General features: G+C 45.2%; 1 protein-coding gene across 4 annotated transcripts in view; it reads right to left on the bottom strand.

The window, feature by feature from the left end:
• The window catches only part of TRANK1 (tetratricopeptide repeat and ankyrin repeat containing 1), a 417,569-nt gene that overhangs the window by 297,581 nt on the left and 92,443 nt on the right, over positions 1 to 27,545 (bottom strand). For all 4 annotated transcript variants that reach the window (XM_063922607.1, XM_063922605.1, XM_063922608.1 and 1 more), the window contains exon 3: positions 17,877 to 18,014. In XM_063922607.1, the coding sequence (XP_063778677.1) occupies positions 17,877 to 18,014 (138 nt within the window). The remainder of the gene's footprint in view (positions 1 to 17,876; positions 18,015 to 27,545) is intronic.

Genomic DNA, 27,545 nt, shown 5'->3' with positions numbered 1-27,545 from the left:
CCTAGGAGGTGTTTCCCAACGTGACCTATCCTCTGGCGGGAAAGGGAACGCCATTAGTACCTTCTTAGGAATTACCAATTTTTTATCAGGGAAAGCCCACGCTTCTTCACACACTTCATTTAATTCATCTGATGGGGGAAAAACTACGGGTAGTTTTTTCTCCCCAAACATAATACCCTTTTTAGTGGTACCTGTAGTTATATCAGAAATGTGTAACACCTCTTTCATTGCCTCAATCATGCAGTGAATGGCCTTAGTGGGCATCAGGTTAGACTCATCGTCGTCGACACTGGTGTCAGTATCAGTGTCGACATCTGGGTCTGCGGTCTGAGGTAGCGGGCGTTTCAGAGCCCCTGATGACCTTTGAGACGCCTGGACAGGCACGAGCTGAGAAGTCGGCTGTCCCACATTTGGCATGTCGTCAAATTTCTTATGTAAGGAGTCTATACGTGCACTCATTTCTTTCCATAAGCTCATCCACTCAGGTGTCTGCCCCGCAGGGGGTGACATCCCTTCTAAAGGCATCTGCTCCGTCTCCACATCATTATCCTCAAACATGTCGACACAGCCGTATCGACACACCGCACACACACAGGGAATGCTCCAACAGAGGACAGGACCCACAAAAGCCCTTTGGGGGGACAGAGTGAGAGTATGCCAGCACACACCAGAGCGCTATATAATGCAGGGACTAACTGAGTTATGTCCCCTATAGCTGCTTTTTCTATATAAATGTATACTGCGCCTAAATTTAGTGCCCCCCCTGTCTTTTTTACCCTTTTCTGTAGTGTAGACTGCAGGGGAGAGCCAGGGAGCTTCCTTCCAGCGGAGCTGTGAGGGAAAAATGGCGCCAGTGTGCTGCAGGAGATAGCTCCGCCCCTTTTCCGCGGACTATTCTCCCGCTTTTTCCTATATTCTGGCAGGGGTATTTTCCACATATATAGCCTCTGGGGCTATATATTGTGGTATTTTTGCCAGCCAAGGTGTTATTATTGCTTCTCAGGGCGCCCCCCCCCCAGCGCCCTGCACCCTCAGTGACCGGAGTGTGAAGTGTGTGTGAGGAGCAATGGCGCACAGCTGCAGTGCTGTGCGCTACCTTGGTGAAGACTGATGTCTTCTGCCGCCGTTTTTCCGGACCTCTTCTTGCTTCTGGCTCTGTAAGGGGGACGGCGGCGCGGCTCCGGGACCGAACACCAAGGCTGGGCCTGCGGTCGATCCCTCTGGAGCTAATGGTGTCCAGTAGCCTAAGAAGCCCAAGCTGGCTGCAAGCAGACAGGTTCGCTTCTTCTCCCCTTAGTCCCTCGCTGCAGTGAGCCTGTTGCCAGCAGGTCTCACTGAAAATAAAAAACCTAATTTCTATACTTTCTTTCTAAAGGCTCAGGAGAGCCCCTAGTGTGCATCCAACCTCGGCCGGGCACAAAATCTAACTGAGGCTTGGAGGAGGGTCATAGTGGGAGGGGCCAGTGCACACCAGGTAGTCATAAATCTTTCTAGAGTGCCCAGCCTCCTTCGGAGCCCGCTATTCCCCATGGTCCTTACGGAGTTCCCAGCATCCACTAGGACGTCAGAGAAATCAGTTTTTAAGTGGCACCATTTGTTATTGTTTTTATTTGCCCGGGGCACCATCAAACCCTAGTTAGGCTACACACAGCGGATTGACGCAGAACAGAATCCGATCAGCGACACACACGATTTCAATGGAACACAGTTGCGGTTAGATCTAGCGACGGCGGCCGGACTGCTGCACATGTGTGGGCGACTGCCGGCCAAGCGGGTATCACTGAACGGGTCCCATTTGGCCACTATGCGTGGCCCTACACTTACTCCTCTGCTGGTGACCTTCATCTTTATAACACAATTAACAATATATATTTCCGCCTGCCATCAGTGGTGGCTTTTTTCTGTACTCATGTTAGTCAATAAATCTCTTTAGCAATAAAATAAAAGTTACGTTACAAGTAATATAAAGAGAGTGCCCCCCCAAAGAAGGGGAGATTTTTTCTGCCCTGCTTTATGATTTCATGTATCAACTCTTAGGAGTGCACCTCCACTTGTGATACTATTGCCTCATTTGCAAAGGACTGTCTATACACAGTGGATATGTTACACACATTTATTATATTTACCAGAAGAATCTTCCGTAGTCTACTAGGGCTCAAGATCTCCCATCCCCCTTCCATGACTTACACTCATACAGAGTAATTAGACATGGCATGTCTCAGGCATCGCAGCAAGGTCATGCATTAATTCTGCACGACCTGTTTGAAGTGCATGAGTATGAAAATAATTCTGCACCACAAAAAAAAGGAGGCAAATAAAATAGCAGGACACTGTAAAAGGCTAGTAGTCGCCGTAAGCAAAGTATTCTGCCCCGAACTGCTTGCTGTTTTCATAATGTCTACCTGTTTATATCTGGCTGCAGTAATAAAAAGCTCATGTGGTGTCTTTTGAAAAATTAAATTTGTTCGCGTGTAGCCTTGTCTTTCACTACAATTTGTGACCAACACTCTTGTAAATGATTAGTGTAACTTTCCAATGAATTAAATAAATGAATGAAATAAACTTTGATGGAAATTATTTAAATTCAGTCAGCGGTTTTAGATATTATAACAATTTATTAAAATATTTGACTCGGATTTATAATACGCTTGTTTTTGCTTCTTATTTATTAATTCAAATGTCTATAATTATCATTAGCCATTAAATGTTAAATATGAACCCACATATGGAGAAAACTATTACATAACATAAGGATAACTTACATTTACTGTTTTGGTATTGGTAAAAAGCCAACCTTCCCAAACATTGGCTGCTATACGTCTCCCACACTTTTCCCATTATGACATACAAACTATTAATTAATGTTAATACATGGAATTCATGAATGTTACATATTGATATCCGTGAACACAACTATATTAGCATAAATATTAACAACACAAGGTAGTCTTATATTCTATTTAGTTTGTGCTTTTCTTGTCTAGTTAAAATAATCACAAATGTGCACTATTTTTAAACCTAGCATCAATACGCCATGTGGCACGAGTGAGCCGCGACGATTGCTGTAGCATTTTTTTGGCACAAATGTGCATCTTAATGGCAATCCAATGCGACTGCACAGATTCAGTTGATATGCGACACTTGTATATCTGTGTGCGGCTGAGTCTGAATCTGTATATGAAGCACAACAGAACTTAGCATGAAAAAAACGCGGCACCGTAGCACTGTTTACATATTCAAACTTAGGTCGCACACAGATATAAGAGTGCTCCATAACAAATTAATCAGTTCAGTCTCATGAAGCGGTTTTGTCGAATCATATTGCAATTAAGGTGCACATTTGCACGAAATTGACGCAACAGAGACACTTGGCGTAAGCACAGTTACACGGGACCTGGCACACCGAGAAGAGATATTTGGCGTGACTGCAGCAATAGTGTACGAGGACACTACTGTACGTGCACTGACCTAAATGCACTGTTCTACACAATAACACCTATTTAGTTTGTGTGCTATTTACACAATTCAAAGCAGTTACTCAAATCGGGATCAGTACGAAATCCCGCTGGACGGGATCCCGGCGGTCGAAATACCGACACCGGAATCCCGACCAGCACAATCCCGACAGGGGTGGCGAGCGGAACGCAGCCCCTTGCGGGCACGGTGCCTCGCTACGCTTGGCACACTAATTTATTCTCCCTCTATGGGTGTCGTGGACACCCACGGAGGGAGAATATGTTGGGATTGTGCCGGTCGGGAGTCCGGTGTCGGTATTTCGACCACTGGGATTCCGTCCGGCGGGATCTTGACCGCATCCCCTCAAATCATACCTCTACATTGAGTGTACAGTGTATGCCTCCCATTAAGGAGTAGGATCATTACTACTTCCATTCTTTACTAATGACAAAAACTAGTAGTGTGTTCCTGCAAGACGTCTTTCACAGGGTGCTGCGCCCTGCCCCTTTTTAAATAGCCAAATTCCGCCCTGCCCGCTTGTGTGCGCCCTGGTTGTTTATTACTGACCACCGCACCCCACCGCGCTGACACTCAGCCCTGCAGCCCGCTGTCTCTCGGGCACACTGCCTTTGCAGACCGCTGCACCCCACCACGCTGACATTCAGCACGCAGCGCGCCGTCTCTCGGGCACACTGCCTTTGTAGACCGCTGCACCCCGCTGCACTGACACTCCCCGCAAGTTGCCGTCAGCTACACAGTGACTGACAGCTATCTTCCCCTACTCTGTGTGTTGACTATAGGTCTGCTGATGATCTGGTGCGACAGGAGCCCTTCTGTGTGTATGAATCTGTAAAAGGAGACGCCGGGGAGGATCTTCATGCTGGCCATCTTTACTGCAGCTCCGCAGTGTGCATTGATCAGTGGTCTCAATAAGTTCAGTGCTTCACCACCTCATAGGTGTTCTGGGCTAAAGCATTGTCACTTGTAAGTAGTTATCCAGTGTAATGTTTGAGGAGTCAGTTGTTAGCAGTTTAGTGGTGCCAGAATAGGCTACATATAATGCCTGCTGTGCCTTTAGCTTTAATCTGGCAACACATAATCCATTCCATAATAAGATTTTTTGTGTGAAGGATTTTTGTATTTTTATTTTTCTTATCATAATTGGGCTACTGGATTAAGGTAAAATGTGTCACAAGGCGATTTATATACCATGAATGGGCTGCTAGATTAAAATAAATGTCTACCAAGGTGTTTTATGTATTTTAAATAAGCTTTTACATTAAATCATTTACTTTAATCTAAAAGCACATTTAAAATACATGGGCCCTCATTCCGAGTAGATCGCTCGCTAGCTGCTTTTAGCAGCAGTGCAAACGCTAAGCCGTCGCTCTCTGGGCGTGTATCTTAGCTTAGCAGAAGTGCGAACGAAAGGTTAGCAGAACTGCTCAGAAAAAAATTCATGCAGTTTCAGAGTGGCTCCAAACCTACTCCTACCTTGCGACCACTGCAGACAGTTTAGTTCCTGTTTTGACGTCACAAACACGCCCTGCGTTTGGCCAGCCACTCCCCCGTTTCTCCAGGCACGCCTGCATTTTTACCTGTCACGCCTGCTTTTTTTGCACACTCCCTGAAAACGGCCAGTTACCACCCAGAAACACCCACTTTGTCAATCACTCACCGACCAATAGAGCGACAGAAAAGCTTTGCTCGACCTTGTGGAAAACTGCATAGTTTTGTGTGAAAGTACTTTGCGCGTGCGTACTGCGGCCCGTACGCATGCGCAGAAATGCCGCATTTTCAAATAATCGCCGCATTGCGACTGAAAGCAGCTAGCGATCAATTCGGAATGAGGGCCATAACCCCCTTGGGAGACAATTAAAATGTCTCACAAGGAATTTTCTAAGCATTACGGTATGTACATAATTTTGCCCTTCTAAACTAAAATGTGCCCAACCACATTGAAAAATGTGCCCTCCCCGTGGCCAGTACCCTGCCCTAAATAAATCTTAGAGTGAACACTATAGTATATGGTTTCCTAATTTTTATTTCCAATTCATCAACTACTGTAAAAAGCTTTAAGCTTAAATAAAGCCAACCACTGTAATGATGGTTCTAGAAATTGACATTATTCTGCTCCACAGTTTACAAAGGTCTGCAGCAAAGTAAAAACTAAACTGCTATATCTGGATGTGCACTAATATTTCAGGTATTACACTTTCAATATTTTAATGGAAAACAAAATTACTGGATTTAATTATTTATTCATTACACATTTGATTGGACTATATCAGAACCCCACTAATGCTGACGCAGGGCAGGGCTGCCTATAGAAATTGTGGTACTCAAGACTGACTAAACAGACAGGGCCACTCCCTCCTCAAAAAAAAAAAAAAGAAAAAGGATTTTAATGCCTACCGGTAAATCCTTTTCTCCTAGTCCGTGGAGGATGCTGGGGACTCCAAAAGGACCATGGGGTATAGGCGGGATCCGCAGGAGACATGGGCACACTATAAGACTTTGAATGGGTGTGAACTGGTTCCTCCCTCTATGCCCCTCCTCCAGACCTCAGTTATAGGAACTGTGCCCAGAGAGACGGACATTTCGAGGAAAAGGATTTTTTGTTAACCAAGGGTGAGAAATACACCAGCTCACACCACAACACACCGTACAACATGGCTTTAAAGCAATACCAGTTAACAGCATGAACTAAAAACAGCAACAAGCTGAACATAACCGATACACAACCTTCGTGTAACAGAAGCAATAACTACAGTATCAATACATCTGCAAAAAACAGTCCACACTGGGACGGGAAACCAGCATCCTCTACGGACTAGGAGAAAAGGATTTACCGGTAGGTATTAAAATCTTATTTTATCTTATGTCCTAGAGGATGCTGGGGACTCCAAAAGGACCATGGGGTCTATACCAAAGCTCCAGACCGGGCGGGAGATTGCGGACGACTCTGCAGCACCGATCGAGCAAACATGAGGTCCTCATCAGCCAGGGTATCAAACTTGTAGAACTTAGCAAAAGTGTTTGAACCCGACCACGTAGCTGCTCGGCAAAGCTGAAGCGCCGAGACTCCTCGGGCAGCCGCCCAAGATAAGCCCACCTTCCTGGTAGAATGGGCTTTCACTGATTTCGGCAACGGCAATCCAGCCGTAGAATGAGCATGCCGAATCGTATTACAGATCCAGCGTGCAATAGTTTGCTTGGAAGCAGGAGCCCCAATTTTGTTGGGAGCATATAGGACAAACAGAGCCTCTGATTTCCTAATTTGAGCCGTTCTGGCGACATAAATTTTCAAAACTAACTACAGCGAAAGATTTTGACACAGCCAAGGCATCCGTAGCCACAGGCACCACAATAGGTTGGTTTATGTGAAACGAAGAAACCACCTTCGGCAGAAATTGTTGACGAGTTCTCAATTCCGCTCTATCCACATGGAAAATCAAATAGGGGCTCTTGTGAAACAAAGCCGCCAATTCCGACGCCGTCTTGCGGACGCCAAGGCAAAAAACATGACCACTTTCCTAGTGAGAAATTTCAACTAAACCTTTCGCAAAGGTTCAATCCAGTGAGACATAAGAAATTGCAACACCATGTCAAGATCCCACGGTGCCACGGGTGGCACAAATGGAGGATGGATGTGCAGCACTCCCTTCACGAAAGTCTGAACCTCTGGAAGGGCGGCCAATTCTTTTTGAAAGAAAATAGATAAAGCCGAAATATGCACTTTAATGGAACCTAATTTCAGGCCTGCATCCACGCCTGCCTGCAAAAAATGGAGGAAACGACCCAGCTGAAACTCCTCCGTAGGAGCCTTCTTGGCTTCACACCAAGACACATACTTTCTCCAAATACGGTGATAATGCTTCGCCGTGACCTCCTTTCTAGCCTTAAGGAGAGTGGGGATGACTTCCCCGGGAATAACCTTTCGAGATAGGATTTGGCGTTCAAACTCCACGCCGTCAAACGCAACCGCGGTAAGTCCTGGAAGACGCACGGCCCCTGCAGTAACAGATCCCCTCTGAGAGGAAGAGGCCAGGGATCTTCTATGAGCAATTCCTGAAGATCCGGATACCAGGCCCTCCGTGGCCAATCTGGAACAATGAGTACCGCCTGAACCCTTGTTCTTCTTATGATCCTCAACACTTTTGGAAGGAGTGGAAGCGGAGGGAACACATATACCGTCTGAAACACCCACGGAGTGACCAGGGCGTCCACTGCACTGGCTTGAGGGTCCCTCGACCTGGAACAATATCTCTGAAGCTTCTTGTTGAGGCGAGACGCCATCATGTCTATTTGAGGAATTCCCCAACGACTTGTCACTTCTGCAAAAACCTTGATGAAGACCCCACGCTACTGGATGGAGATCGTGTCTGCTGAGGAAGTCTGCTTCCCAGTTGTCCACGCCCGGAAGGAAGAACGGAGAACTTTTGTGGCCATCGCCGCTCTGCTCTTTGTTCCGCCCTGGCGGTTAATGTACGCCACCGCTGTTACGTTGTCCGACTGAATCAGGACAGTTAGATCTCGAAGAAAGTGTTCCGCTTGCAGAAGGCCATTGTAGATGGCTCTTAATTCCAGAACGTTTATGTGCAGACAAGCTTCCTGGCTTGACCATTTTCCCTGGAAATTTTTTCCTTGTGTGACTGCTCCCCAGCCTCGGAGACTTGCATCCGTGGTCACCAGACCCAATCCTGGATCCCGAACCTGCGTCCCTCTAGGAGGTGAGAACTTTGAAGCCACCACAAGAGAGATATTCTGGTCCTGGAAGATAGACTTATTTTCCGGTGCATGTGCAGGTGAGACCCGGACCACTTGTCCAACAGGTCCCACTGAAATACCCGGGCATGAAACCTGCCAAACGGAATGGCTTCGTAAGCTGCCACCATCTTCCCCAGCACCCGAGTGCATTGATGAATCGATACTCTTGCCGGTTTCAGGATCTCCTTGACCATGGTCTGGATTTCCAGAGCTTTTTCCGCTGGGAGAAACACTCTGCAGTTCCGTGTCCAGGATCATGCCCAAGAAAGACAGCAGAGTTGTCGGAATCAACTGTGACTTTGGAAAATTTAGAATCCAACCATGTTGTTGCAGAACTGTCAGGGAGAGTGCCACGTTTCTTAGCAACTGCTCCTTTGATCTCGCCTTTATCAGGAGATCGTCCAAGTACGGGATAATTGTGACACCCTGCTTGAGTAGGAGTACCATAATTTCCGCCATTACTTTGGTGAAGACCCTCGGGGCCGTGGAAAGACCAAACGGCAACGTCTGAAATTGTAATGACAATCCTGAACCGCAAACCTCAGGAAAGCTTGATGTGGAGGATATATTGGGACATGTAAGTTGGCATCTTTTATGTCGACTGACGCCATAAAATCCCCCCTTCCAGACTGGAGATTACTGCTCGAAGAGATTCCATCTTTTACTTGAAAGTTTTCAAATACAGATTGAGGGATTTTAGGTTCAGGATTGGTCTGACCGAGCCATCCGGCTTTGGTACGACAAAGAGGCTCAAATAAAACCCTTCTCCCCGTTGAGACGGGGGTACCGTGACAATGACACGCTTTTGACACAGCTTTTGTATCGCAGCACTCACTACTTCCCTTTCTGGGATCGAAACTGGCAAGGCTGATTTTAAAAAAAATCGGTCTAACACCCAAGGATCCAGGCCAGAGTGAAACCAGACCTGACTGAAGAGTCGGAGACGCGCCCCCACCGGTACGGACTCCCGTAGAGGAGCCCCAGCGTCATGCGGTGGACTTGGCAGAAGCCAGGGAGGACTTCTGGCCCTGGGAGCCTGGCGACCTTTTTCCCCTTCCTCTACCTTTAGAGGCAAGGAAGGACGACCCTCTTCCTTTTTTGTATTTATTAGGCCGAAAGGACTGCATCTGATAATGGGGCGCCTTTTTCTGTTGTGCAGGAACATAAAGAAGAAAGGATGACTTACCTGCTGTAGCCGTAGACACCAGGTCAGCGAGGCCGTCACCAAACAAGACACTACCTTTATATGGGAGAGCTTCCATAGCTTTCTTAGAGTCGGCATCAGTATTCCATTGATGAATCCACAGCGCTCTCCTGGCCGAGACTGCCATGGCATTGGCCCTTGATCCCAAGAGGCCAATATCCCTCGCCGCATCCTTTAGGTAAGCTGCAGCGTCCCTGATATAACCGAGAGTCAAAAGAATGTTATCCCTATCCAGGGTATCCATGTCAGATGCCAAATTATCTGCCCACTTACTAATAGCACTACTCACCCATGTCGACGCCACGGCAGGTCTGAGCAGTGCACCCGTAGTGACATAAATGGATTTTAAGGTCGTTTCCTGCTTACGATCCGCAGGGTCCTTAAGGGCAGCAGTGTCAGGAGACGGAAGCGCCACCTTCTTGGACAGCCGTGATAGAGCCTTGTCCACATTGGGAGAGGACTCCCACTTTTCCCTGTCAGAGGGGAAAGGATATGCCATTAGAATTCTCTTGTGAATCTGCCACCTTCTGTCAGGAGATTCCCAAGCTTTTTCACAAAGAGCGTTCAGCTCATGAGAGGGGGGAAACGTCACCTCAGGCTTTTTTCCCTTATACAAACAAACCCTTGTATCTGGAACAGTAGGTACTTCAGAAATATGTAAAACATCTTTAATTGCCACAATCATGTACTGAATACTCAACCAATTTTGGATGTAAACTGGACTCACTATAGTCGACACTGGAATCAGAGTCCGTGTCGGTATCAGTATCCGCCATCTGGGTAAATGAACGCTTTTGTGACCCTGAGGGGGCCTGTACCTGAGACAAGGCGTCCTCCATGGATTTTCTCCACGTTTGTGTCTGAGAATCAGATTTATCCAGTCTTTTAGTCAATAATGCCACATTTGCATTCAATGTGCTCAACATATCCACCCAATCAGCAGTCGGCGGTGCCGACAGTCACTCCCAGCTCCTTATCTGCGCCCACTGCAATTTCCTCCGGGGAGGAGCACTCAGCCTCAGACATGTCGACACACACGTAATGACACGCACAAACACACTGGCTATAGGGGACAGACCCACAGGAAAGCCTGTTAGAGAAACACAGAGGGAGCCCAGCGCCTATTCCAGCAGTGAGAGCAAATACACACTGCCATAGATGTCTGCGCTGTTATTATTAAAGGGTTAATAGCACCAAATTACTGTGCCCCCCCCCCCCCTTGTGCAGGAGAGTGGAGGTTCGGGCCAGCATCTCTGCAGCCTGTGAAGAGAAAATGGCCCTGGTAAGCTGTGAGGGCTAAGCCACGCCCCCTCACCGACGCGCTGTAGTCCCGCTCAAAATGTAAATATTTAAACTGGCTGGGGCTATATTTAGTGCCTAGGCACTTATAATATATATATGTATATTTTGCCCAGTGTAGTACTCCAGTAATCATGCTGCCCAGGGCGCCCCCCCTGCGCCCTGCAAGTGCTGTCTGAAGGAGCATCGCGCGCAGCGCGACCGCTGCGCAGTACCTCATTACTGAAGTCTTCTGCCGTCACTGAAGTCTTCTGATCTTCTTTATACTCACCCGGCTTCTTTCTTCTGGCTTCTGTGAGGGGGTTGACGGCGCGGCTCCGGGAACAAGCAGCTAGGCGCACCAAGTGATCGAACCCTTTGGAGCTAATGGTGTCCAGTAGCCTAAAAAGCAGAGCCTTTGAACTCAGAAGAAGTAGGTCTGCTTCTCTCCCCTCACTCCCACGAAGCAGGGAGCCTGTAGCCAGCAGGTCTCCCTGAAAATAAAAAAACCTAACAACGTCTTTTCAGAGAAACTCAGGAGAGCTCCCATAGTGTGTGTCTAGTCTCTCTGGGCACAGAATCTAACTGAGGTCTGGAGGAGGGGCATAGAGGGAGGAGCCAGTTCACAACCAAAGTCTTAAAGTGCCCATGTCTCCTGCGGATCCCGTCTATACCCCATGGTCCTTTTGGAGTCCCCAGCATCCTCTAGGACGTAAGAGAAAAAGGTTCTGCCGCACTGCTCCACCCCTTTGTGATTTCATACATTGTGATGGTATATATAGGTGGAGAGTTGTGGACCTACAGAATCGGTTCACAGAGAGCTGATGCATAGGAAAGGCTAGTTTTAAGAAGTCCTCCCTGCGCACCTGCCTACTGTTGATTCACAGGCTGGTGCTCAACATGTATTGGCGGTTGGAGCCAGGAGTGAGCCCCCCCCCTCTGTAAGGGTCCGCGACACCAGTCTCCACTGTCCCCCCATGATGGCTGCCCTGCTCACATGAAATGAAATCCAGGTTCGAATAAGTCTACCATAGAAGTTGTAGGGGCTTGCCACTTAGCAGTATATATATAAATCCACAACAGAGGAGCACTCACTAGTCTTCAAAGCAGTTTTTCTTTATTTTCAATAGATCATAATAGACAGGGGTGTATCGACGTTTCGGTCCCTAATGGGACCTTTGTCAAGATCATCTAGTATTGTGAATAGCCCCCATTTATACCCAAATGTGGCCCTCCCACCAATTATCAAATTAAAGGAATTCCATGTATGTACATTAAAATACAGACATTACATCACAAATACAGACATTACATACTAACATATAACATTTAATGTGCAAAATTCTTACATTAAAAACATAAATCCACTGTAAAGCGCCATTTAGAGTGTTGTGATCACAGCAGAAGCGGCGTGCGTTCCACTGCGTCCCGCACTTCCGGTCTGTGGAACGCACGCTCCGATCACATGACCGGAAGTGTGCGATCAATCTAATAGAATGGAAATAGGGTGTTACACTGAAACTCCGTACTTCCGGTCTCTGGAACGCAAATTCCAGTTCCATGGCCGGAGGTGTAGTGTGCATTAGTTAGTATATAAAAATGACATGAGGTAACAACGTTACCATAGTGATCAGAGGTCACATTTTAAGAAGGTTTATCGTTTTGCCCACATACATCAGAGAGCATGGGCACATGAGTATGTAGATGATGAAATCAGAGGTACAGCTTACTCGCTGTTGAATTTTAATTTTCTGTCCGGTGTGCGGATGATGGAAATATTCACCAGAGTTCATACTTCTACATGTCGTGCAGTTTACACATCGATAACACCCCATTTTCTGTGGTTGTAACCATGAATCAGAGTCAAGTCTTAATGATCTATCAGGTTGCATGAGGATATCTTTCAAATTCCGCCCCCGTTTGAAGCTGATTAGAGGCTTAGTTGGTAAATGTTTGCTAAGAGCTGGATCACTTTTGACCACCGGCCAGAGATTTTTAACTGCTTGTCGTACAGCTGAACCTGCAGTGTCAAATGTTGTAGTGACCACAAATGGATTTTGCAACCTCTGTTGTTTCTTCAGGTTTCCAGAGGAAAAGATCTTCTGAGCTTTATGTAAGCAGTTATTGATGATCTGTTCACTGTGTCCTCTAGAAGAAAATCTCAGTTTCATTTCTTCAAGTTGTATATTGGCTATATCTGGGTCTGAATTGTTGCGAAGTACTCGCAAAAATTGTGAAACCGGCATATTTTGTTTAAGTGAGCCAGGATGATAACTTCCAAAATGTAACAAGGTGTTGCGATCCATGGATTTCCTGAATAGCCTGTGTCCATACCCAAATTCTGTGGCATAGATGGTCACATCTAAAAAATCAATTTCTTTTCTACTGAACTCCATAGTGAGCCTAATAGGGGAGTCCAGATCATTAAGGCACTTCAACATATTTTGAAGTGTCACCTCACTATCCGTCCAGATCAAGAATATATCGTCTATAAGACGACGGTAGAAGCCGATACTATCTGCAAACAGCGGGAGAATCTGTGTGTTTTCATAGGTATCCATAAACAAATTTGCATAGGATGGTGCAATATTACTGCCCATCACAGTACCCGCTGTCTGGAGATAGTATCGGCCGCCATATTGGAAATAGTTGCATGTTAGGGTTAATTCCAATAGGTCAATCAAAAATTCAATTGGTGGTGAACCCGTATGTGTTCGAGATAAGGCTCGGCGAACAGCCATCAGTCCTTCATTGTGTGGTATGACAGTGTATAAGGACGCCACGTCCATTGTCACCAAGATTCCATGTCGGGATGCCAGAAGTACCTTAATCATTCTCAAGAAATCATTAGTGTCCTTTATATAGCTCACTGTGTTTTTCACACATTTTTGTAAAAAGCTATCTAGATATTGTGCCACAGGCGAAAATAGGGAGTTCCGGGCCAAATAATTGGTTGGCCCGGAGGTCTCACTAAAGTCTTATGTATTTTGGGCATCAGATACAATATAGGACAAATGGGATGTTCAGTCTTGAGAAAGGTTAATGTGTCGGCATCTATCCATCCATTGTTAAAACCTATATCTAGGCTAGTGTCTAAACGCTTTTTGAAGGACATTGTGGGGTCACCCCCCAGTATCCTATATGTATCACTGTCTGATAGTTGTCTAATTGCCTCGTTGTCATAGTCCTTCGTGTCTAGTACCACCACCGCGCCCCCCTTGTCGGCAGGGCGTATCGTCAGTAAGGGATTATTTTTTAAGTCCCTAAGTGCTTTTTTTTCAAGAGGTTTCAGATTGTATCTCATATGCCTTTGTTGAGAAAGTGATTCCTGTATATTATAGTCCAGTAATCTGGTAAAAGTTTTGATACTGGGGTTTAGTGAGGGCGGGTCATATGTACTCTTCTTCTTAAATTTTGTTTTAGTGTAATCCATTTTATAGGTGTCTTGGAATTTTTCAGTAAGTCTTAATTTTCTACCTAGTTTAAATTTCTCAACTGACCAACGAAATTTGTCAAATTTAGGTGTTGGTATAAAACTCAATCCCTTAGATAATAAACTCATCTCAGGTTCAGTGAGTTTGTGAGATGATAGGTTTAATTACCGACTCTTCGGGGTTTTTGTTGTCTTCTTTTTTTTCTTTTGTATTTGCCCCGCCTGAGGTGGGGCCTTCTGCGTTTAAAGCAGAATTATTAATTTTTGATCGAGTGTTGGCCCTAGGTAAAGGTGGTTTACCAGTGGTATGAGAGTCAGAAGAGTCCCTATCAGAGGATGAGAAGCTATCAAGTTGAGATTGATTATATTGATATTTATTATTTCTGGTCTAAAGGGTACTGGATTGTCACTGCCTGTGAGCCACCTGTAGACTCTATGATCCTTGTAATCCCGTTCAACTTTAATTAATTTAGCTCTCTTGAACGTCACTAGATCTTTATGGTATTTATCAATTTGATCTTTAAGTTTACTCAACCATTGTTGTGAGCTATCTGCTTGCAAGATATCAATTGCTACAGAGCGAGAGGCAGCTAATTCAGTCCTCACTTTTTTTAAATCAACCCCAACTTCTTCTATCACAAGCAAAAGTAAATCGAAAGAGCATTTGTTAAGGACCGTGCACCATCTGCTACAAAAGGCTGGATTATTTCTTCCAATTGTCGGGGTATTTTTTATACGAAAACCCCTTGGTAATTGTTTTTTGCGGTAGTAATCCGACAGAAATTGCCCATGTAACAGAAGGTTCACTTCCTTCTTTTGTAAGTTTAACAGTTTATGATACAAATCCAATGCACTTTCTGCCGGTAATCTTTCAAAATCACTGAACTCAGATAACACCCTCTCTGCATCCTCATCTGTCAGTGCTAATAGTTCATGTTCAGCTGAAAACAGAAGTTCAGCTGATACTAGGTTATCCATACGTATAAGTAAGACAAATCCACCCTCAAATGTAATTACACACAGTTATACTGATATTGTGTGACCCAAATTATTCTCTAAAACCGAGACCATCGATGCCACAGACTAAAAAATGAAAAAATGAAACAAATTAAAAAATAAAAATGAGCATGTTCCAAAAAGGAAAAAATATAACATAAAAAAAAAAATCAGAAAATCAAACTTTATGCAAAAATCATATATCCAAGTCCAAAGTCCTGTTCATAGAGCCATTGCATATATACATGCCATATAATTGATCAGAGTAGTGAAAAAAAAATTTTATATAAAGTAATCAATCCTTTTAGCCTGGTGCCGGACATAAAGTCACAACTATAAGTTGAAACAAATACAAATTCCAAACAGTCCACACTCTGGCCTTTTAGGTGTATGCTGGGGTGACTTCCATATAATGATAGATAATGACCCATCAATTTCCAATGTAAATCCACAACAGAGGAGCACTCACCAGTCTTCAAAGCAGTTTTTCTTTATTTTCAATAGATCATAATAGACAGGGGTGTATCGACGTTTCGGTCCCTAATGGGACCTTTGTCAAGATCATCTAGTATTGTGAATAGCCCCCATTTATACCCAAATGTGGCCCTCCCACCAATTATCAAATTAAAGGAATTCCATGTATGTACATTAAAATACAGACATTACATCACAAATACAATGTGACCATCTATGCCACAGAATTTGGGTATGGACACAGGCTATTCAGGAAATCCACGGATCGCAACACCTTGTTACATTTTGGAAGTTATCATCCTGGCTCACTTAAACAAAATATGCCGGTTTCACAATTTTTGCGAGTACTTCGCAACAATTCAGACCCAGATATAGCCAATATACAACTTGAAGAAATGAAACTGAGATTTTCTTCTAGTGGATACAGTGAACAGATCATCAATAACTGCTTACATAAAGCTCAGAAGATCTTTTCCTCTGGAAACCTGAAGAAACAACAGAGGTAACGGGGGCGGAATTTGAAAGATATCCTCATGCAACCTGATAGATCATTAAGACTTGACTCTGATTCATGGTTACAACCACAGAAAATGGGGTGTTATCGATGTGTAAACTGCACAACATGTAGAAGTATGAACTCTGGTGAATATTTCCATCATCAGCACACCGGACAGAAAATTAAAATTCAACAGCGAGTAAGCTGTACCTCTGATTTCATCATCTACATACTCATGTGCCCATGCTCTCGGATGTATGTGGGCAAAACGATTCGTCCATTCCGGGATAGAATGGCGAATCATCGCCTATCCATCAGAACAGCAATAAATGTTGGACACTCAGATAAGCCTGTAGCAAGGCACTTCTATGAGGCAAAGCATACCCTGGCATCACTTAAATGCATGATTATAGATTGGATATTACCCCTGAAAAGGGGAGGTGACAGAGCAAAACTACTGTTGCAACGAGAGGCATCATGGATCTACCGGCTGGACACTATACGCCCGCGGGGCCTAAATGAAGGCATTCATTATGGAGTATTTCTGGAATAATCTTCAATTTCATGTCTTCGAACGCATATACTTTTTCACATATATTTTTTCACATTTCTTTTTCTTTTTTGTTTTTTTATATTTTTTTTATTTTTATTTTTATTTTTATAAATTTTTCAATTTTTTTGCGGTTCTGGATTTCCGCATTAGGATGGTCTGTGTCTGTACCCTAAATTGCTAAAGCTTGTTAAGAAATAAACAATATAGTAGTAATATAGCTAAATTATATAACTAAGTATACTAGAGTCCATGTAATATTAGCCAAATATGGCTCCTTTTGAGACACACATATCCACTGTGATAATTGCCCATATATGGATGTACTGATAAACCTTCTTAAAATGTGACCTCTGATCACTATGGTAACGTTGTTACCTCATGTCATTTTTATATACTAATGCACACTACACCTCCGGCCATGGAACTGGAATTTGCGTTCCAGAGACCGGAAGAACGGAGTTTCAGTGTAACACCCTATTTCCATTCTATTAGATTGATCGCACACTTCCGGTCATGTGATCGGAGCGTGCGTTCCACAGACCGGAAGTGCGGGACGCAGTGGAACGCACGCCGCTTCTGCTGTTATCACAACACTCTAAATGGCGCTTTACAGTGGATTTATGTTTTTAATGTAAGAATTTTGCACATTAAATGTTATATGTTAGTATGTAATGTCTGTATTTGTGATGTATTGTCTGTATTTTAATGTACATACATGGAATTCCTTTAATTTGATAATTGGTGGGAGGGCCACATTTGGGTATAAATGGGGGCTATTCACAATACTAGATGATCTTGACAAAGGTCCCATTAGGGACCGAAACGTCGATACACCCCTGTCTATTATGATCTATTGAAAATAAAGAAAAACTGCTTTGAAGACTGGTGAGTGCTCCTCTGTTGTGGATTTACATTGGAAATTGATGGGTCATTATCTATCATTATATGGAAGTCACCCCAGCATACACCTAAAAGGCCAGAGTGTGGACTGTTTGGAATATATATATATATATATATATATATAATTTTTATTTATTTATTTTTTTAAAGGAAACAAACACAGTTACAGCAGGACACTTTGTATGGAAACTACATAATACCAAAGAAATATCTAAAATAATACTAAAGAAATATCTTTAGACATACTAAAAATAAAATTTTTATGAAAGGTTTGTTTTATTCTTCAAAATATACAAAAAACACATTACACACTTACCTTATGCCCAAACAAACCCCATCTGACATAACGCCTATGGCCATGTCATATGTTCTTAGAGCTTGTACATAGCGGCCAGCTTTATACAATGCGTTTCCTTGGATCTTTAACTCGTTTCCACATGTTTGATAATCAATCCTGTTAAAAGAAAGAAAAAAAAAAGGAAAAAAATAACAGGAATTTCACATAGTGCGATTCAATGAGAGACCTCATACAAAACATAAAAATTTACAAGATCACCTGTAACCAGGGTTGCCTGCTTTAAACCAAATGCCTTTTTTTTTTTTTTTTTTAAACCCAGTTTTTTTTTTATTATGCTGTGACTACCTACAGTATAACAATAATTTCTTAACAAACCAGTTTAAAAGGAAATAAAAATAATTGCATGTGATGCATGTGACTTTATGTTAAATTTGTCAGAGAATCTCCCTGGGATTATTCCACATTATAGTTGCCTGTGGTTTTAATTTGAGTGAGCTGAACCAATGCAGTAAATTTACACAACACCACAGAAATAGGGAGGGTGACTCAAATGAGAGATACTAAAATTAGATTTATGGTAAGAACTTACCGTTGTTAAATCTTTCTGCGAGGTACATTGGGCTCCACAGGGAATGACATTGGGGTGTAGAGTAGGATCTTGATCTGAGGCACCAACAGGCTCAAAGCTTTGACCTGCTTCCTAAGATGCATAGCGTCGCCTCTTCTATAACCCCGCCTCCGTGCACAGGAGCTCAGTTTTTGTTAACCAGTCCAATGCAGTAGCAGGTAAAAGAGACGACAATTGTTAGTAGCCACATACACCACACACTCACGACAGGAAAGGGTGTCAGCGGCTATTGCCATACCAACCCAAAGAAGCTAAGTGCGTCAGGGTGGGCGCTCTGTGGAGTCCACTGTACCGCGCAGAAAGAGATTTGACAACGGTAAGTTCTTACCATAAATCTCGTTTTCTGCTGCGGGGTACACTGGACTCCACAGGGAATGACAATGGGGATGTCCTAAAGCAGTTCCTTATGGGAGGGGATGCACTGTAGCTGGCACAAGAACCCGGCGTCCAAAGGAAGCATCCTGGGAGGCGGATGTACCGAATGCATAGAACCTTATGAACGTGTTCACTGAGGACCACGTAACCGCCTTGCACAATTGTTCACCATTGTATCACCATTCTAATCCATCTGGCCAAGGTCAGCTTGTGAGCAGGCCAGCCACGTTTGTGAAAACCAAACAGTACAAAGAGAGGATCAGACTTCCTGATAGGAGCTGTCCTCTTCATAGATACGGAGAGGCCGTACCACATCCAAAGACCGCTCTTTGGAAGACAATTCAGGAGAGGCAAAGGCCGAAACCACAATCTCCTGATTAAGGTGGAAAGAAGACACCACCTTAGGTAGATACCCGGGACGTGTTCTAAGAACCGCCCGGTCACGGTGAAAAATCAGCTATGGTGACTTACAGCACCCAAATCAGACACCCGTCTGGCAGAGGCAATAGCCAGCAGAAACAACACCTTAAGAGAAAGCCACTTAAGGTCTGCCGATTCAAGAGGCTCAAATGGAGACTCTTGCAACGCCTCCAAAACCACGACAAGTCCCAAGGAGCCACCGGCGGGATGTAAGGAGGTTGAATCCGCAACAAACCCTGAGTAAATATATGAACATCAGGTAAAGTTGCAATTTTTCTCTGGAACCAAACCGACAAGGCAGAAATATGAAACTTGATGGAGGCCAGACGAAGGCCCAAGTCCAGGCCCTGTTGTAGAAAGGCCAAAAGTTTGGCCGTACTAAACTTGTAAGCGTCATGATTGTTAGATGCGCACCAAGCAAAGTAAGAACTCCAGACCCTATGGTAAATCTGAGCAGAAGCCGGTTTACAGGCCTTCAACATGGTTTGAATGACCGCCTCAGAAAATCCTTTGGCCCTTAAGACGGAAGCTTCAAGAGCCACGCCGTCAAAGCCAATCGGGCTAAGTCCTGATATACACAAGGGCCCTGAACGAGGAGATCTGGGCACTGCGGAAGTAGAAGGGGACGCTCTATCGAGAGACCCTGAAGGTCTGAGAACCAATGCCGTCTGGGCCATGCTGGAGCAATCAGAAGTAGGATTCCTCCTTCTTGCTTGAACTTCCTTATTACTCTGGGCAGGAGTGACATCGGAGGGAACATGTATGGCAGCCGAAAGTTCCATGGAATTGCCAGTGCGTCCACGAACGCTGCTTGAGGATCCCTTGTCCTTGCTCCGAAGACCGGAACCTTGTGAATGCGTCGAGATGCCATCAGGTCCACATCTGGAAGGCCCCACTTGTCCACGAGGAGTTGAAACACATCTGGATGGTGGCTCCATTCTCCGGCGTGTACGTCCTGACTGAGAAAGTCCGCTTCCCAGTTTAGGACCCCCGGAATAAACACTGCCGATATGGCTGGCAGATGGCGTTCCGCCCACTGAAGAATCCGTGATACTTCCCTCATTGCCATGCAGCTTCGAGTGCCGCCCTGATGATTGATGTACGCCACCGTGGTGGTGTTGTCCGACTGTACTTAAACAGGTCTGTTCTTTATTAAATGCTGGGCCAAGTTCAATGAGTTGAACACCGCCCACAAATCCAGAATGTTTAAATTGGGATGAAAGACTCCTCCTTGGTCCACCGACCCTGAAGGGAGTGTTGCTCCAACACAGCGTTACAACCTCTCAGACTGGCATCCGTCATCAGAAGAACCCAGTTGGAGATCCAGAAGGGACGACCCCTGCTCAATCGTTGGTCCTGAAGCCACCAGCTCAGTGACAGACGGACCTCCGGAGACAAGGAGATCATGTGAGACCTGATCCGGTGAGGTAGGTCATCCTATTTGGCAAGAATCAGTTTCTACAGAGGGCGTAAATGGAACTGAGCGTACTCCACCATGTCGAAAGCCGACACCATGAGACCTAGCACTTGCATCGCCGAATGTATTGACACTTGCGGACGAGATAGGAAGTATCGAATCTTGTCCAGAAGCTTCAGGACCTTCTCCTGAGACAAGAACAACCGCTGGTTGCGGGTGTCCAACAACGCTCCCAGGTGCAACATGCTTTGCGCAGGGACCAGGGAAGATTTCTTCCAGTTGATGAGCCACCCGTGGGCTTGCAGAAACTGGATAGTCAGATCCAGATGGCATAGGAGAACTTCTGGGAAATTTGCCAGGATCAACAAGTCGTCCAGATACGGTAGGATCCTGACCCCTTGACGGCGGAGCATAGCTGTCATTACCGCCATGACCTTGGTGAAAACACGCTGAGCCGTTGTCAAGGGAAAAGGTAACGCCCGAAATTGGTAATGGAGGTTGTCCACAGCAAACCTCAGATACTGCTGATGCGACATTGCAATGGGAATATGCAGCTAAGCATCCTGTATGTCCAGGGAGACCATATAATCCCCCGGTTCCAAGGCCAGAACAATAGAGCGAAGGGTTTCCATACGAAACTTGGAAAAACCACATTTAAATAGTGACACCTAATTCCGGAGGGCGTGGCATCTGGTATGACAAACTTTTAGACTGGCTCCTGAAAAACACTGCTAGAATCTGCCCTAGTCTTCCGCTATTTGGCCAATTTTGGACTAACTACCTCATTACGTGGCTTAAGTGGAGAGGATCCTCTGGGTGTCTATTCTATACCACCGGAATACAGACACATTTGATGGTGACTTTTATGACCGCCGAGTGTTTTGGTGCAAAAACTGGCGTGGGTGTTGGTGTGGCTGTGAGCTCTGCTGCCTGGATCCCTATATGCCATCTATGCTGGACCCTAACCCATCGGAGGCTATTGGAAAGTGGGTGCAGAACTACACACCAGGCCGAAACAGCCTACTATATAGACTAAGTATGACATTTTGTGCCACTCACACTCCTCCCACAAAGGAATAGGTACATCCCACTAAGAGACAATCATATTGAGGGTCATTTTTTGGGAGAAAAGAAGGACACGTAACAACCAGAGGTAGTGACACTAAAGAGGACATATAGGTAAAAAAGGGGAGGAGTGAACAAAAAACGTAAAAGAAAGAGGAAAATCATTAGAACAAATAGGGTGGATAAAGATACAGTTTCTAAGTTTAATATGGAAAATGGAGAGTCCATCAATCAGGAAGCGAGTAATGCACAAGATTTTGAGAAAAGATCAATTAAAATATTCAACATCAGTTCACATATACTGTCCAAATATGAAATTTCGGTTTTAGAGAAAGTGATGAAATATGCTCCAACTACCTCAGTTGACAAGTTCTCTACTTTTGTATACACAAGTTCGTATAAACTGTGTATAAAGAAGTTTTTCCTGACAAAGGAGACAGTATGGGAGATAAATGAAACACAACTTCATGTTAGTACTCCCTGTAGACCTAAGTCGGTCTTTTTTCCACAGCACATGAAAGGCAGCTATGTGGACACTTTTGCCACATTAGTGCAAGATGATCTGAAGAGAATAAAAAGTGATGGAATTCTATCACAATCTAAGATGTGATCTGACTATCAAAATTAAGGAAAAACTAGAGACCCTGGTCAATAAATATAGAGATCCAACGTATTAGGTGATAAGGAACAGGAATTTATTATTAATAAAGGAGCCGTAATACCTGTTATATATCTCCTCCCGAAAGTCCATAAGGATGCACAACATCCCCCTGGGCGACCAATAGTATCACACATTGGATCAATTACAGCTAATTTGCCAGAAATGATTGACTTCTATCTCCAACCTTTGGTGGTAAATAATAAATCCCATTTGAAGGACACAACAGACCTGCTCAATTTCCTACCCACAGTCCCGTGGAAGAAAGGACTATTGATGGTAACGGCGGATGTGAAGTCCCTTTATACTAACATAGATCACGAGGCAGGAGTTAAAGTGGTGTCAGAAAACTTGAGTAGAAGTGAGATTGAAAAAAAAAAACCTCAGGAATTTATAGTAGAGGGTGTTCAGTTCATCCTAGCTAATAACTACATTATGTTTAATGGGGATTTCTTCCTCCAAAAGGTCGGGACTGCAATGGGCACCAGGTTCGCCCCAAGTTATGCCAACGTCTTTATGGATAAATGGGAGACAGATTTTGACTGGGGACCCAACCCATTTGAGGCGAACCTGGTCTCACTGAAACGACAACATAATTTTTATATGGAAGGGAACTACGGGATTAATTTTGTTTATCAAACGACAACCCTTTCAATATATATTTAACCTTCCATATCAGCGCAGAAAGCATAGACTTTTTGGATATTACGCCTTAAATAAAGGATGGAGCATTATGAATGAAAACATTCAAAAAGCCCACTGACTCCCAAACATACATTGACAAGAATAACTGCCAACATAGAAACTGGCTAGATTCTATACCAAACAGCCAGTTAAAAAGAGTCAAGCGTAATTGTTCAGAGGAGGCAGTATTCAAACAAGCAGCAGACCTTTTGAAAAACAGGTTTTAGGAGTGTGGGTATAAGGAAGAGACTGTTAAAAAAAGCAAAAATAGGATTTTAATTACCTACGGTAAATCCTTTTCTCGTAATCCGTAGAGGATGCTGGGGTCCACATTAGTATCATGGGGTATAGACTGGTCCACTAGCAGCCATTGGCACTTTAAGAGTTTGAGAGTGTGGGCTGGCTCCTCCCTCTATGCCCCTCCTACCAGACTCAGTCTAGAAACTGTGCCCGAGGAGACTGACATCTTCAAGAGAAAGATTTAAATACAGATAGTGGCGAGATTCATACCAGCTCACACACAGAAGGCAAGCCAAGCTAACAAGCTTGGAAACTCAGCAACCGCTAAAACAGTACTTACCAAGTAACAAAGCAGTACGTAACTAAAAACAAAGTTGTACTGAACCAGAAAACCACTGCAGGAAAACGAAGCGCTGGGCGGATGCCCAGCATCCTCTACGGACTACGAGAAAAGGATTTATCGGTAGGTAATTAAAATCCTATTTTCTCTTACATCCTAGAGCAGCGGTGGCCAACCAGAGGCTCTTTCTTTATTTAAATGTGGCTCCCAACACTCTAAATCATGTGACCAGAACAGATACAGAAACTGCTACACTCCATCCAGACATGCAGCAGCACTACAGGGACTGAAAATTGAAGGAGCCAGATACTAGAGGCGAGACACCCACTGGCAAACAGAGAACACATAAGGGGCTGCAGCAATGGCACGACTTGGTGGGGGAACTTTAGTGACACATGAGGGTGGGCTAGAGTGACACAAGGCGGAGCTGGCTGGAGTGACACAGAAGGGTCCTGGCAGGAGTGACACATGGAGGAGCTGACTGGAGTGATGAAGGAGGGTGCTGGAAGTAGTGACACATGGGAAAGCTGGCTGGAGTGACATAGGAGGGTGGTAGCAGTAGTGACACATGGGAGAGCTGGCTGGAGTGACATGGGGGTGCTGGCAGGAGTGACATAGGAGGGTGCTAGCAGGAGTGTCACATGGGGAGCTGGCTGGAATGACATAGGAGGGTGCTAGCAGGAGTGACACATGGAAGAGCTGGCTGGAGTGACATAGGAGGGTGCTAGCAGTAGTGTCACATGGGGAGCTGGCTGGAGTGACACATGGGGGAACTTAAGTTTATTATGTGAATCTGGCTTTTTCAATTATTTTATGTGAAAGTGGCTTTTTCAATGGATCTGACTTTATGTCGTTCTTGCTTTTTCAATGTATTTTATAACAGGGGTGTGGTCTAGCAGGCACAAGGCCACATTCTATTTTTGCATGCGCGCCTTCGGCTCGATGTCGGCTCTTTGACGTACCTAACAAGGTTATTTGGCTCTTTGTCACTGACTGGTTGGCCGCCCCTGTCCTAGAGGATGCTGGCGTCTACATTAGTACCATGGGGATGTACCAAAGCTCCAAGAACGGGAGGGAGAGCGCAGAGGCTCCTGCAGAACTGATTGACCAAAATTAAGGTCCTCATAAGCCAAAGTATCGAACTTGCAGAACTTTGCGAACATGTTCGACCCCGACCAAGTAGCCATTCGGAAGAGTTGTAACGCCGAGACACCCCGGGCAGCCGTCCAGGAAGAACCCACCTTATGAGTAGAGTGGGCCTTAACAGACGTAGGACACGGCAAGCTTGCTGTAGAATACGCATGCTGGATAGTGAACCTGATCCAGCGAGAGATCGTCTGCTTAGAAGCAGGACACCCAATTTTCTTGGGATCATACAGGGCAAACAGAGAGTCCAATTTCCTGTGACGAGCAGTACTCCTCACATAGATTTTTAGAGCCCTTAAAACATCTAAGGACTTTGAAGAAATGGAGGAGTCAGTCGCAACTGGCACCTCAATAGGTTGGTTGATATGAAATGCCGACACAACCTTCAGAAGATACTGCTGACGTGTCCGAAGCTCAGCTCTATCTTCATGGAAGATCAAGTATAGGCTTTTATATGACAAAGCCCCCAACTCTGACACACGTCTAGCAGAAGCTAAGGCCAACAAAGTGACAGCCTTCCACGTGAGAAACTTGACCTCAACCTCCTGTAGAGGCACAAACCAGTCCGACTGGAGGAACTGCAACACCACGTTAAGATCCCAGGGCGCCGTAGGCGGTACAAAGGGAGGTTGGATGTGCAGAACTTCTTTCAGAAAAAGTCTGAACCTCAGGGAGGGCAGCCAACTGTTTCTGGAAGAAAATGGATAGCGCTGAATTTTGGACCTTTACGGATCCGAACCTCAGGCCCATAAGAGGAGAAAACATCCCAGTTGAAACTCCACTTTAGGAAGCCTCTTGGACTCACACCAAGATACATATTTTTTCCAAATACGATGGTAATGTTTAGACGTTACTCCTTTCCTAGCCTGAATCAGGGTAGGAATAACCTTGTTCGGAATGCCCTTCCGAGCTAGTATCTGGCGTTCAACCTCCATGCCGTCAAACGTAGCTGTGGTAAGTCTTGATAGGCGATCGCCCCCTACCGCGGCAAGTCCTTCCGAAGAGCAAAAGGCCTCGGCTCTTCTAGCAGTAGATCCAGAAGATCCGCGTACCAAGACCTTCTTGGCCAGTCTGGAGCAATGAGGATCGCTTGAACCCTTGTTCTCCTTATGAGCTTTAGCACTCTTGGAATGAGTGGGAGTGGTGGAAACACGTACACCCTCTGGAATACCCATGGAGTCACTAGGGCGTCCATCGCCAATGCTTGCGGGTCCCTCGACCTGAAACAATATCGCTGAAGCTTCTTGTTGAGACGAGAGGCCATCTATTTGGGATACACCCTAAAGATCTGTTACCTCCTTGAACACTTCCGGATGGAGACCCCACTCCCCTGGATGGAGATTGTGTCTGCTGAGGAAGTCTGCTTCCCAGTTGTCTACTCCCGGAATGAAGATTGCAGACAGCGCCAACGCGTGTTTTTCTGCCCAGAGGATGATTCTTGTTACCTCTGACATTGCAGCTCTGCTCTTCGTTCCGCCCTGTCGGTTGATGTAAGCCACTGTCGTTACATTGTCCGAATGCACTTGAATGGCCCCATTTCTCAGAAGATGGGCCGCTTGGAGAAGACCGTTGTAGACAGCTCTTAGTTCCAGAATGTTTATTGGCAGGCCGGCTTCCAGACTTGACCACCTTCCTTGGAAGGTTTCCCCTTGAGTGACTGCGCCTCAGCCGCAGAGACTTGCATCCGTGGTTAGAAGGATCCAGTTCTGAATCCCGAACCTGCGGCCCCTCCAGAAGGTGAGGCAATTGTAGCCACCACAGGAGTGAAATATTAGCCTTTGGCGACAGACATATTCTCTGGTGCATTTGTAGATGGGATCCCGACCACTTGTCCAGGAGATCCAGTTGGAATGACAGAGCATGAAACCTCCCGAACTGCAGGGCCTCGTAAGAGGCCACCATCTTCCCCAGAAGACGAATGCACTGATGAACTGACACCAGGGCTGGCTTCAGGACATTCCGGACCATTGTTTGTATCACCAACGCTTTTTCCTCTGGAAGAAACACCCTCTGCACTTCCGTGTCGAGGATCATTACGAGAAAGGACAACCTCCTGGTTGGTTCCAAATGTGATTTTGGAAGATTCAGGATCCAACCGTGTTCCCTGAGTAGATGGGTCATGAGAACTATGGACTGTAACAGCTTCTCCTTGGACGATGCCTTTATCAGCAGATCGTCCAAATATGGAATTATGTTCACCCCCTGTCTGCAGAGGAGAACCATAATTTCCGCCATCACCTTGGTGAATACATTCGGTGCTGTGGAGAGGCCGAATGGCAGGGCCTGGAATTGAAAATGACAGTCCAACAGTGTGAATCAGAGATCAGCTTGATACGGCTGCCAAATCGGAATGTGGAGGTACGCATCCTTGATATCCAGGGATACCAGGAATTCTCCCTTCTCCAGACCGGATATCACTGACCTTAGAGACTCCATTTTGAACTTGAACTCCCTCAGAAAGGGGTTTAGTGATTTTAAGTTCAGAGTGGGCCTGACTGAACCATCCGGTTTCGGTACCACGAAAAGGTTCGAATAGTAACCTGTGTTTTGCATTTGTGGAGGGACTGGTACAATGACCTGTGCCTCCACCAACTTCTGGATGGCTCCCTGTAGGGTAGCCCTGTCTGCCGACAAAGCTGGCAAGCCCGATTTGAAGAACCGATGAGGGAGATCTTGAAATTCCAGCCGGTACCCCTGGGACACAATATCTAGTA

Source organism: Pseudophryne corroboree, chromosome 5 (assembly GCF_028390025.1).
Source record: "Pseudophryne corroboree isolate aPseCor3 chromosome 5, aPseCor3.hap2, whole genome shotgun sequence".
Taxonomy (NCBI): Eukaryota; Metazoa; Chordata; class Amphibia; order Anura; family Myobatrachidae; genus Pseudophryne; species Pseudophryne corroboree.
The sequence above is the reverse complement of the archived record's forward strand: the minus strand, read 5'-3'. Positions and strand labels throughout refer to the sequence as shown.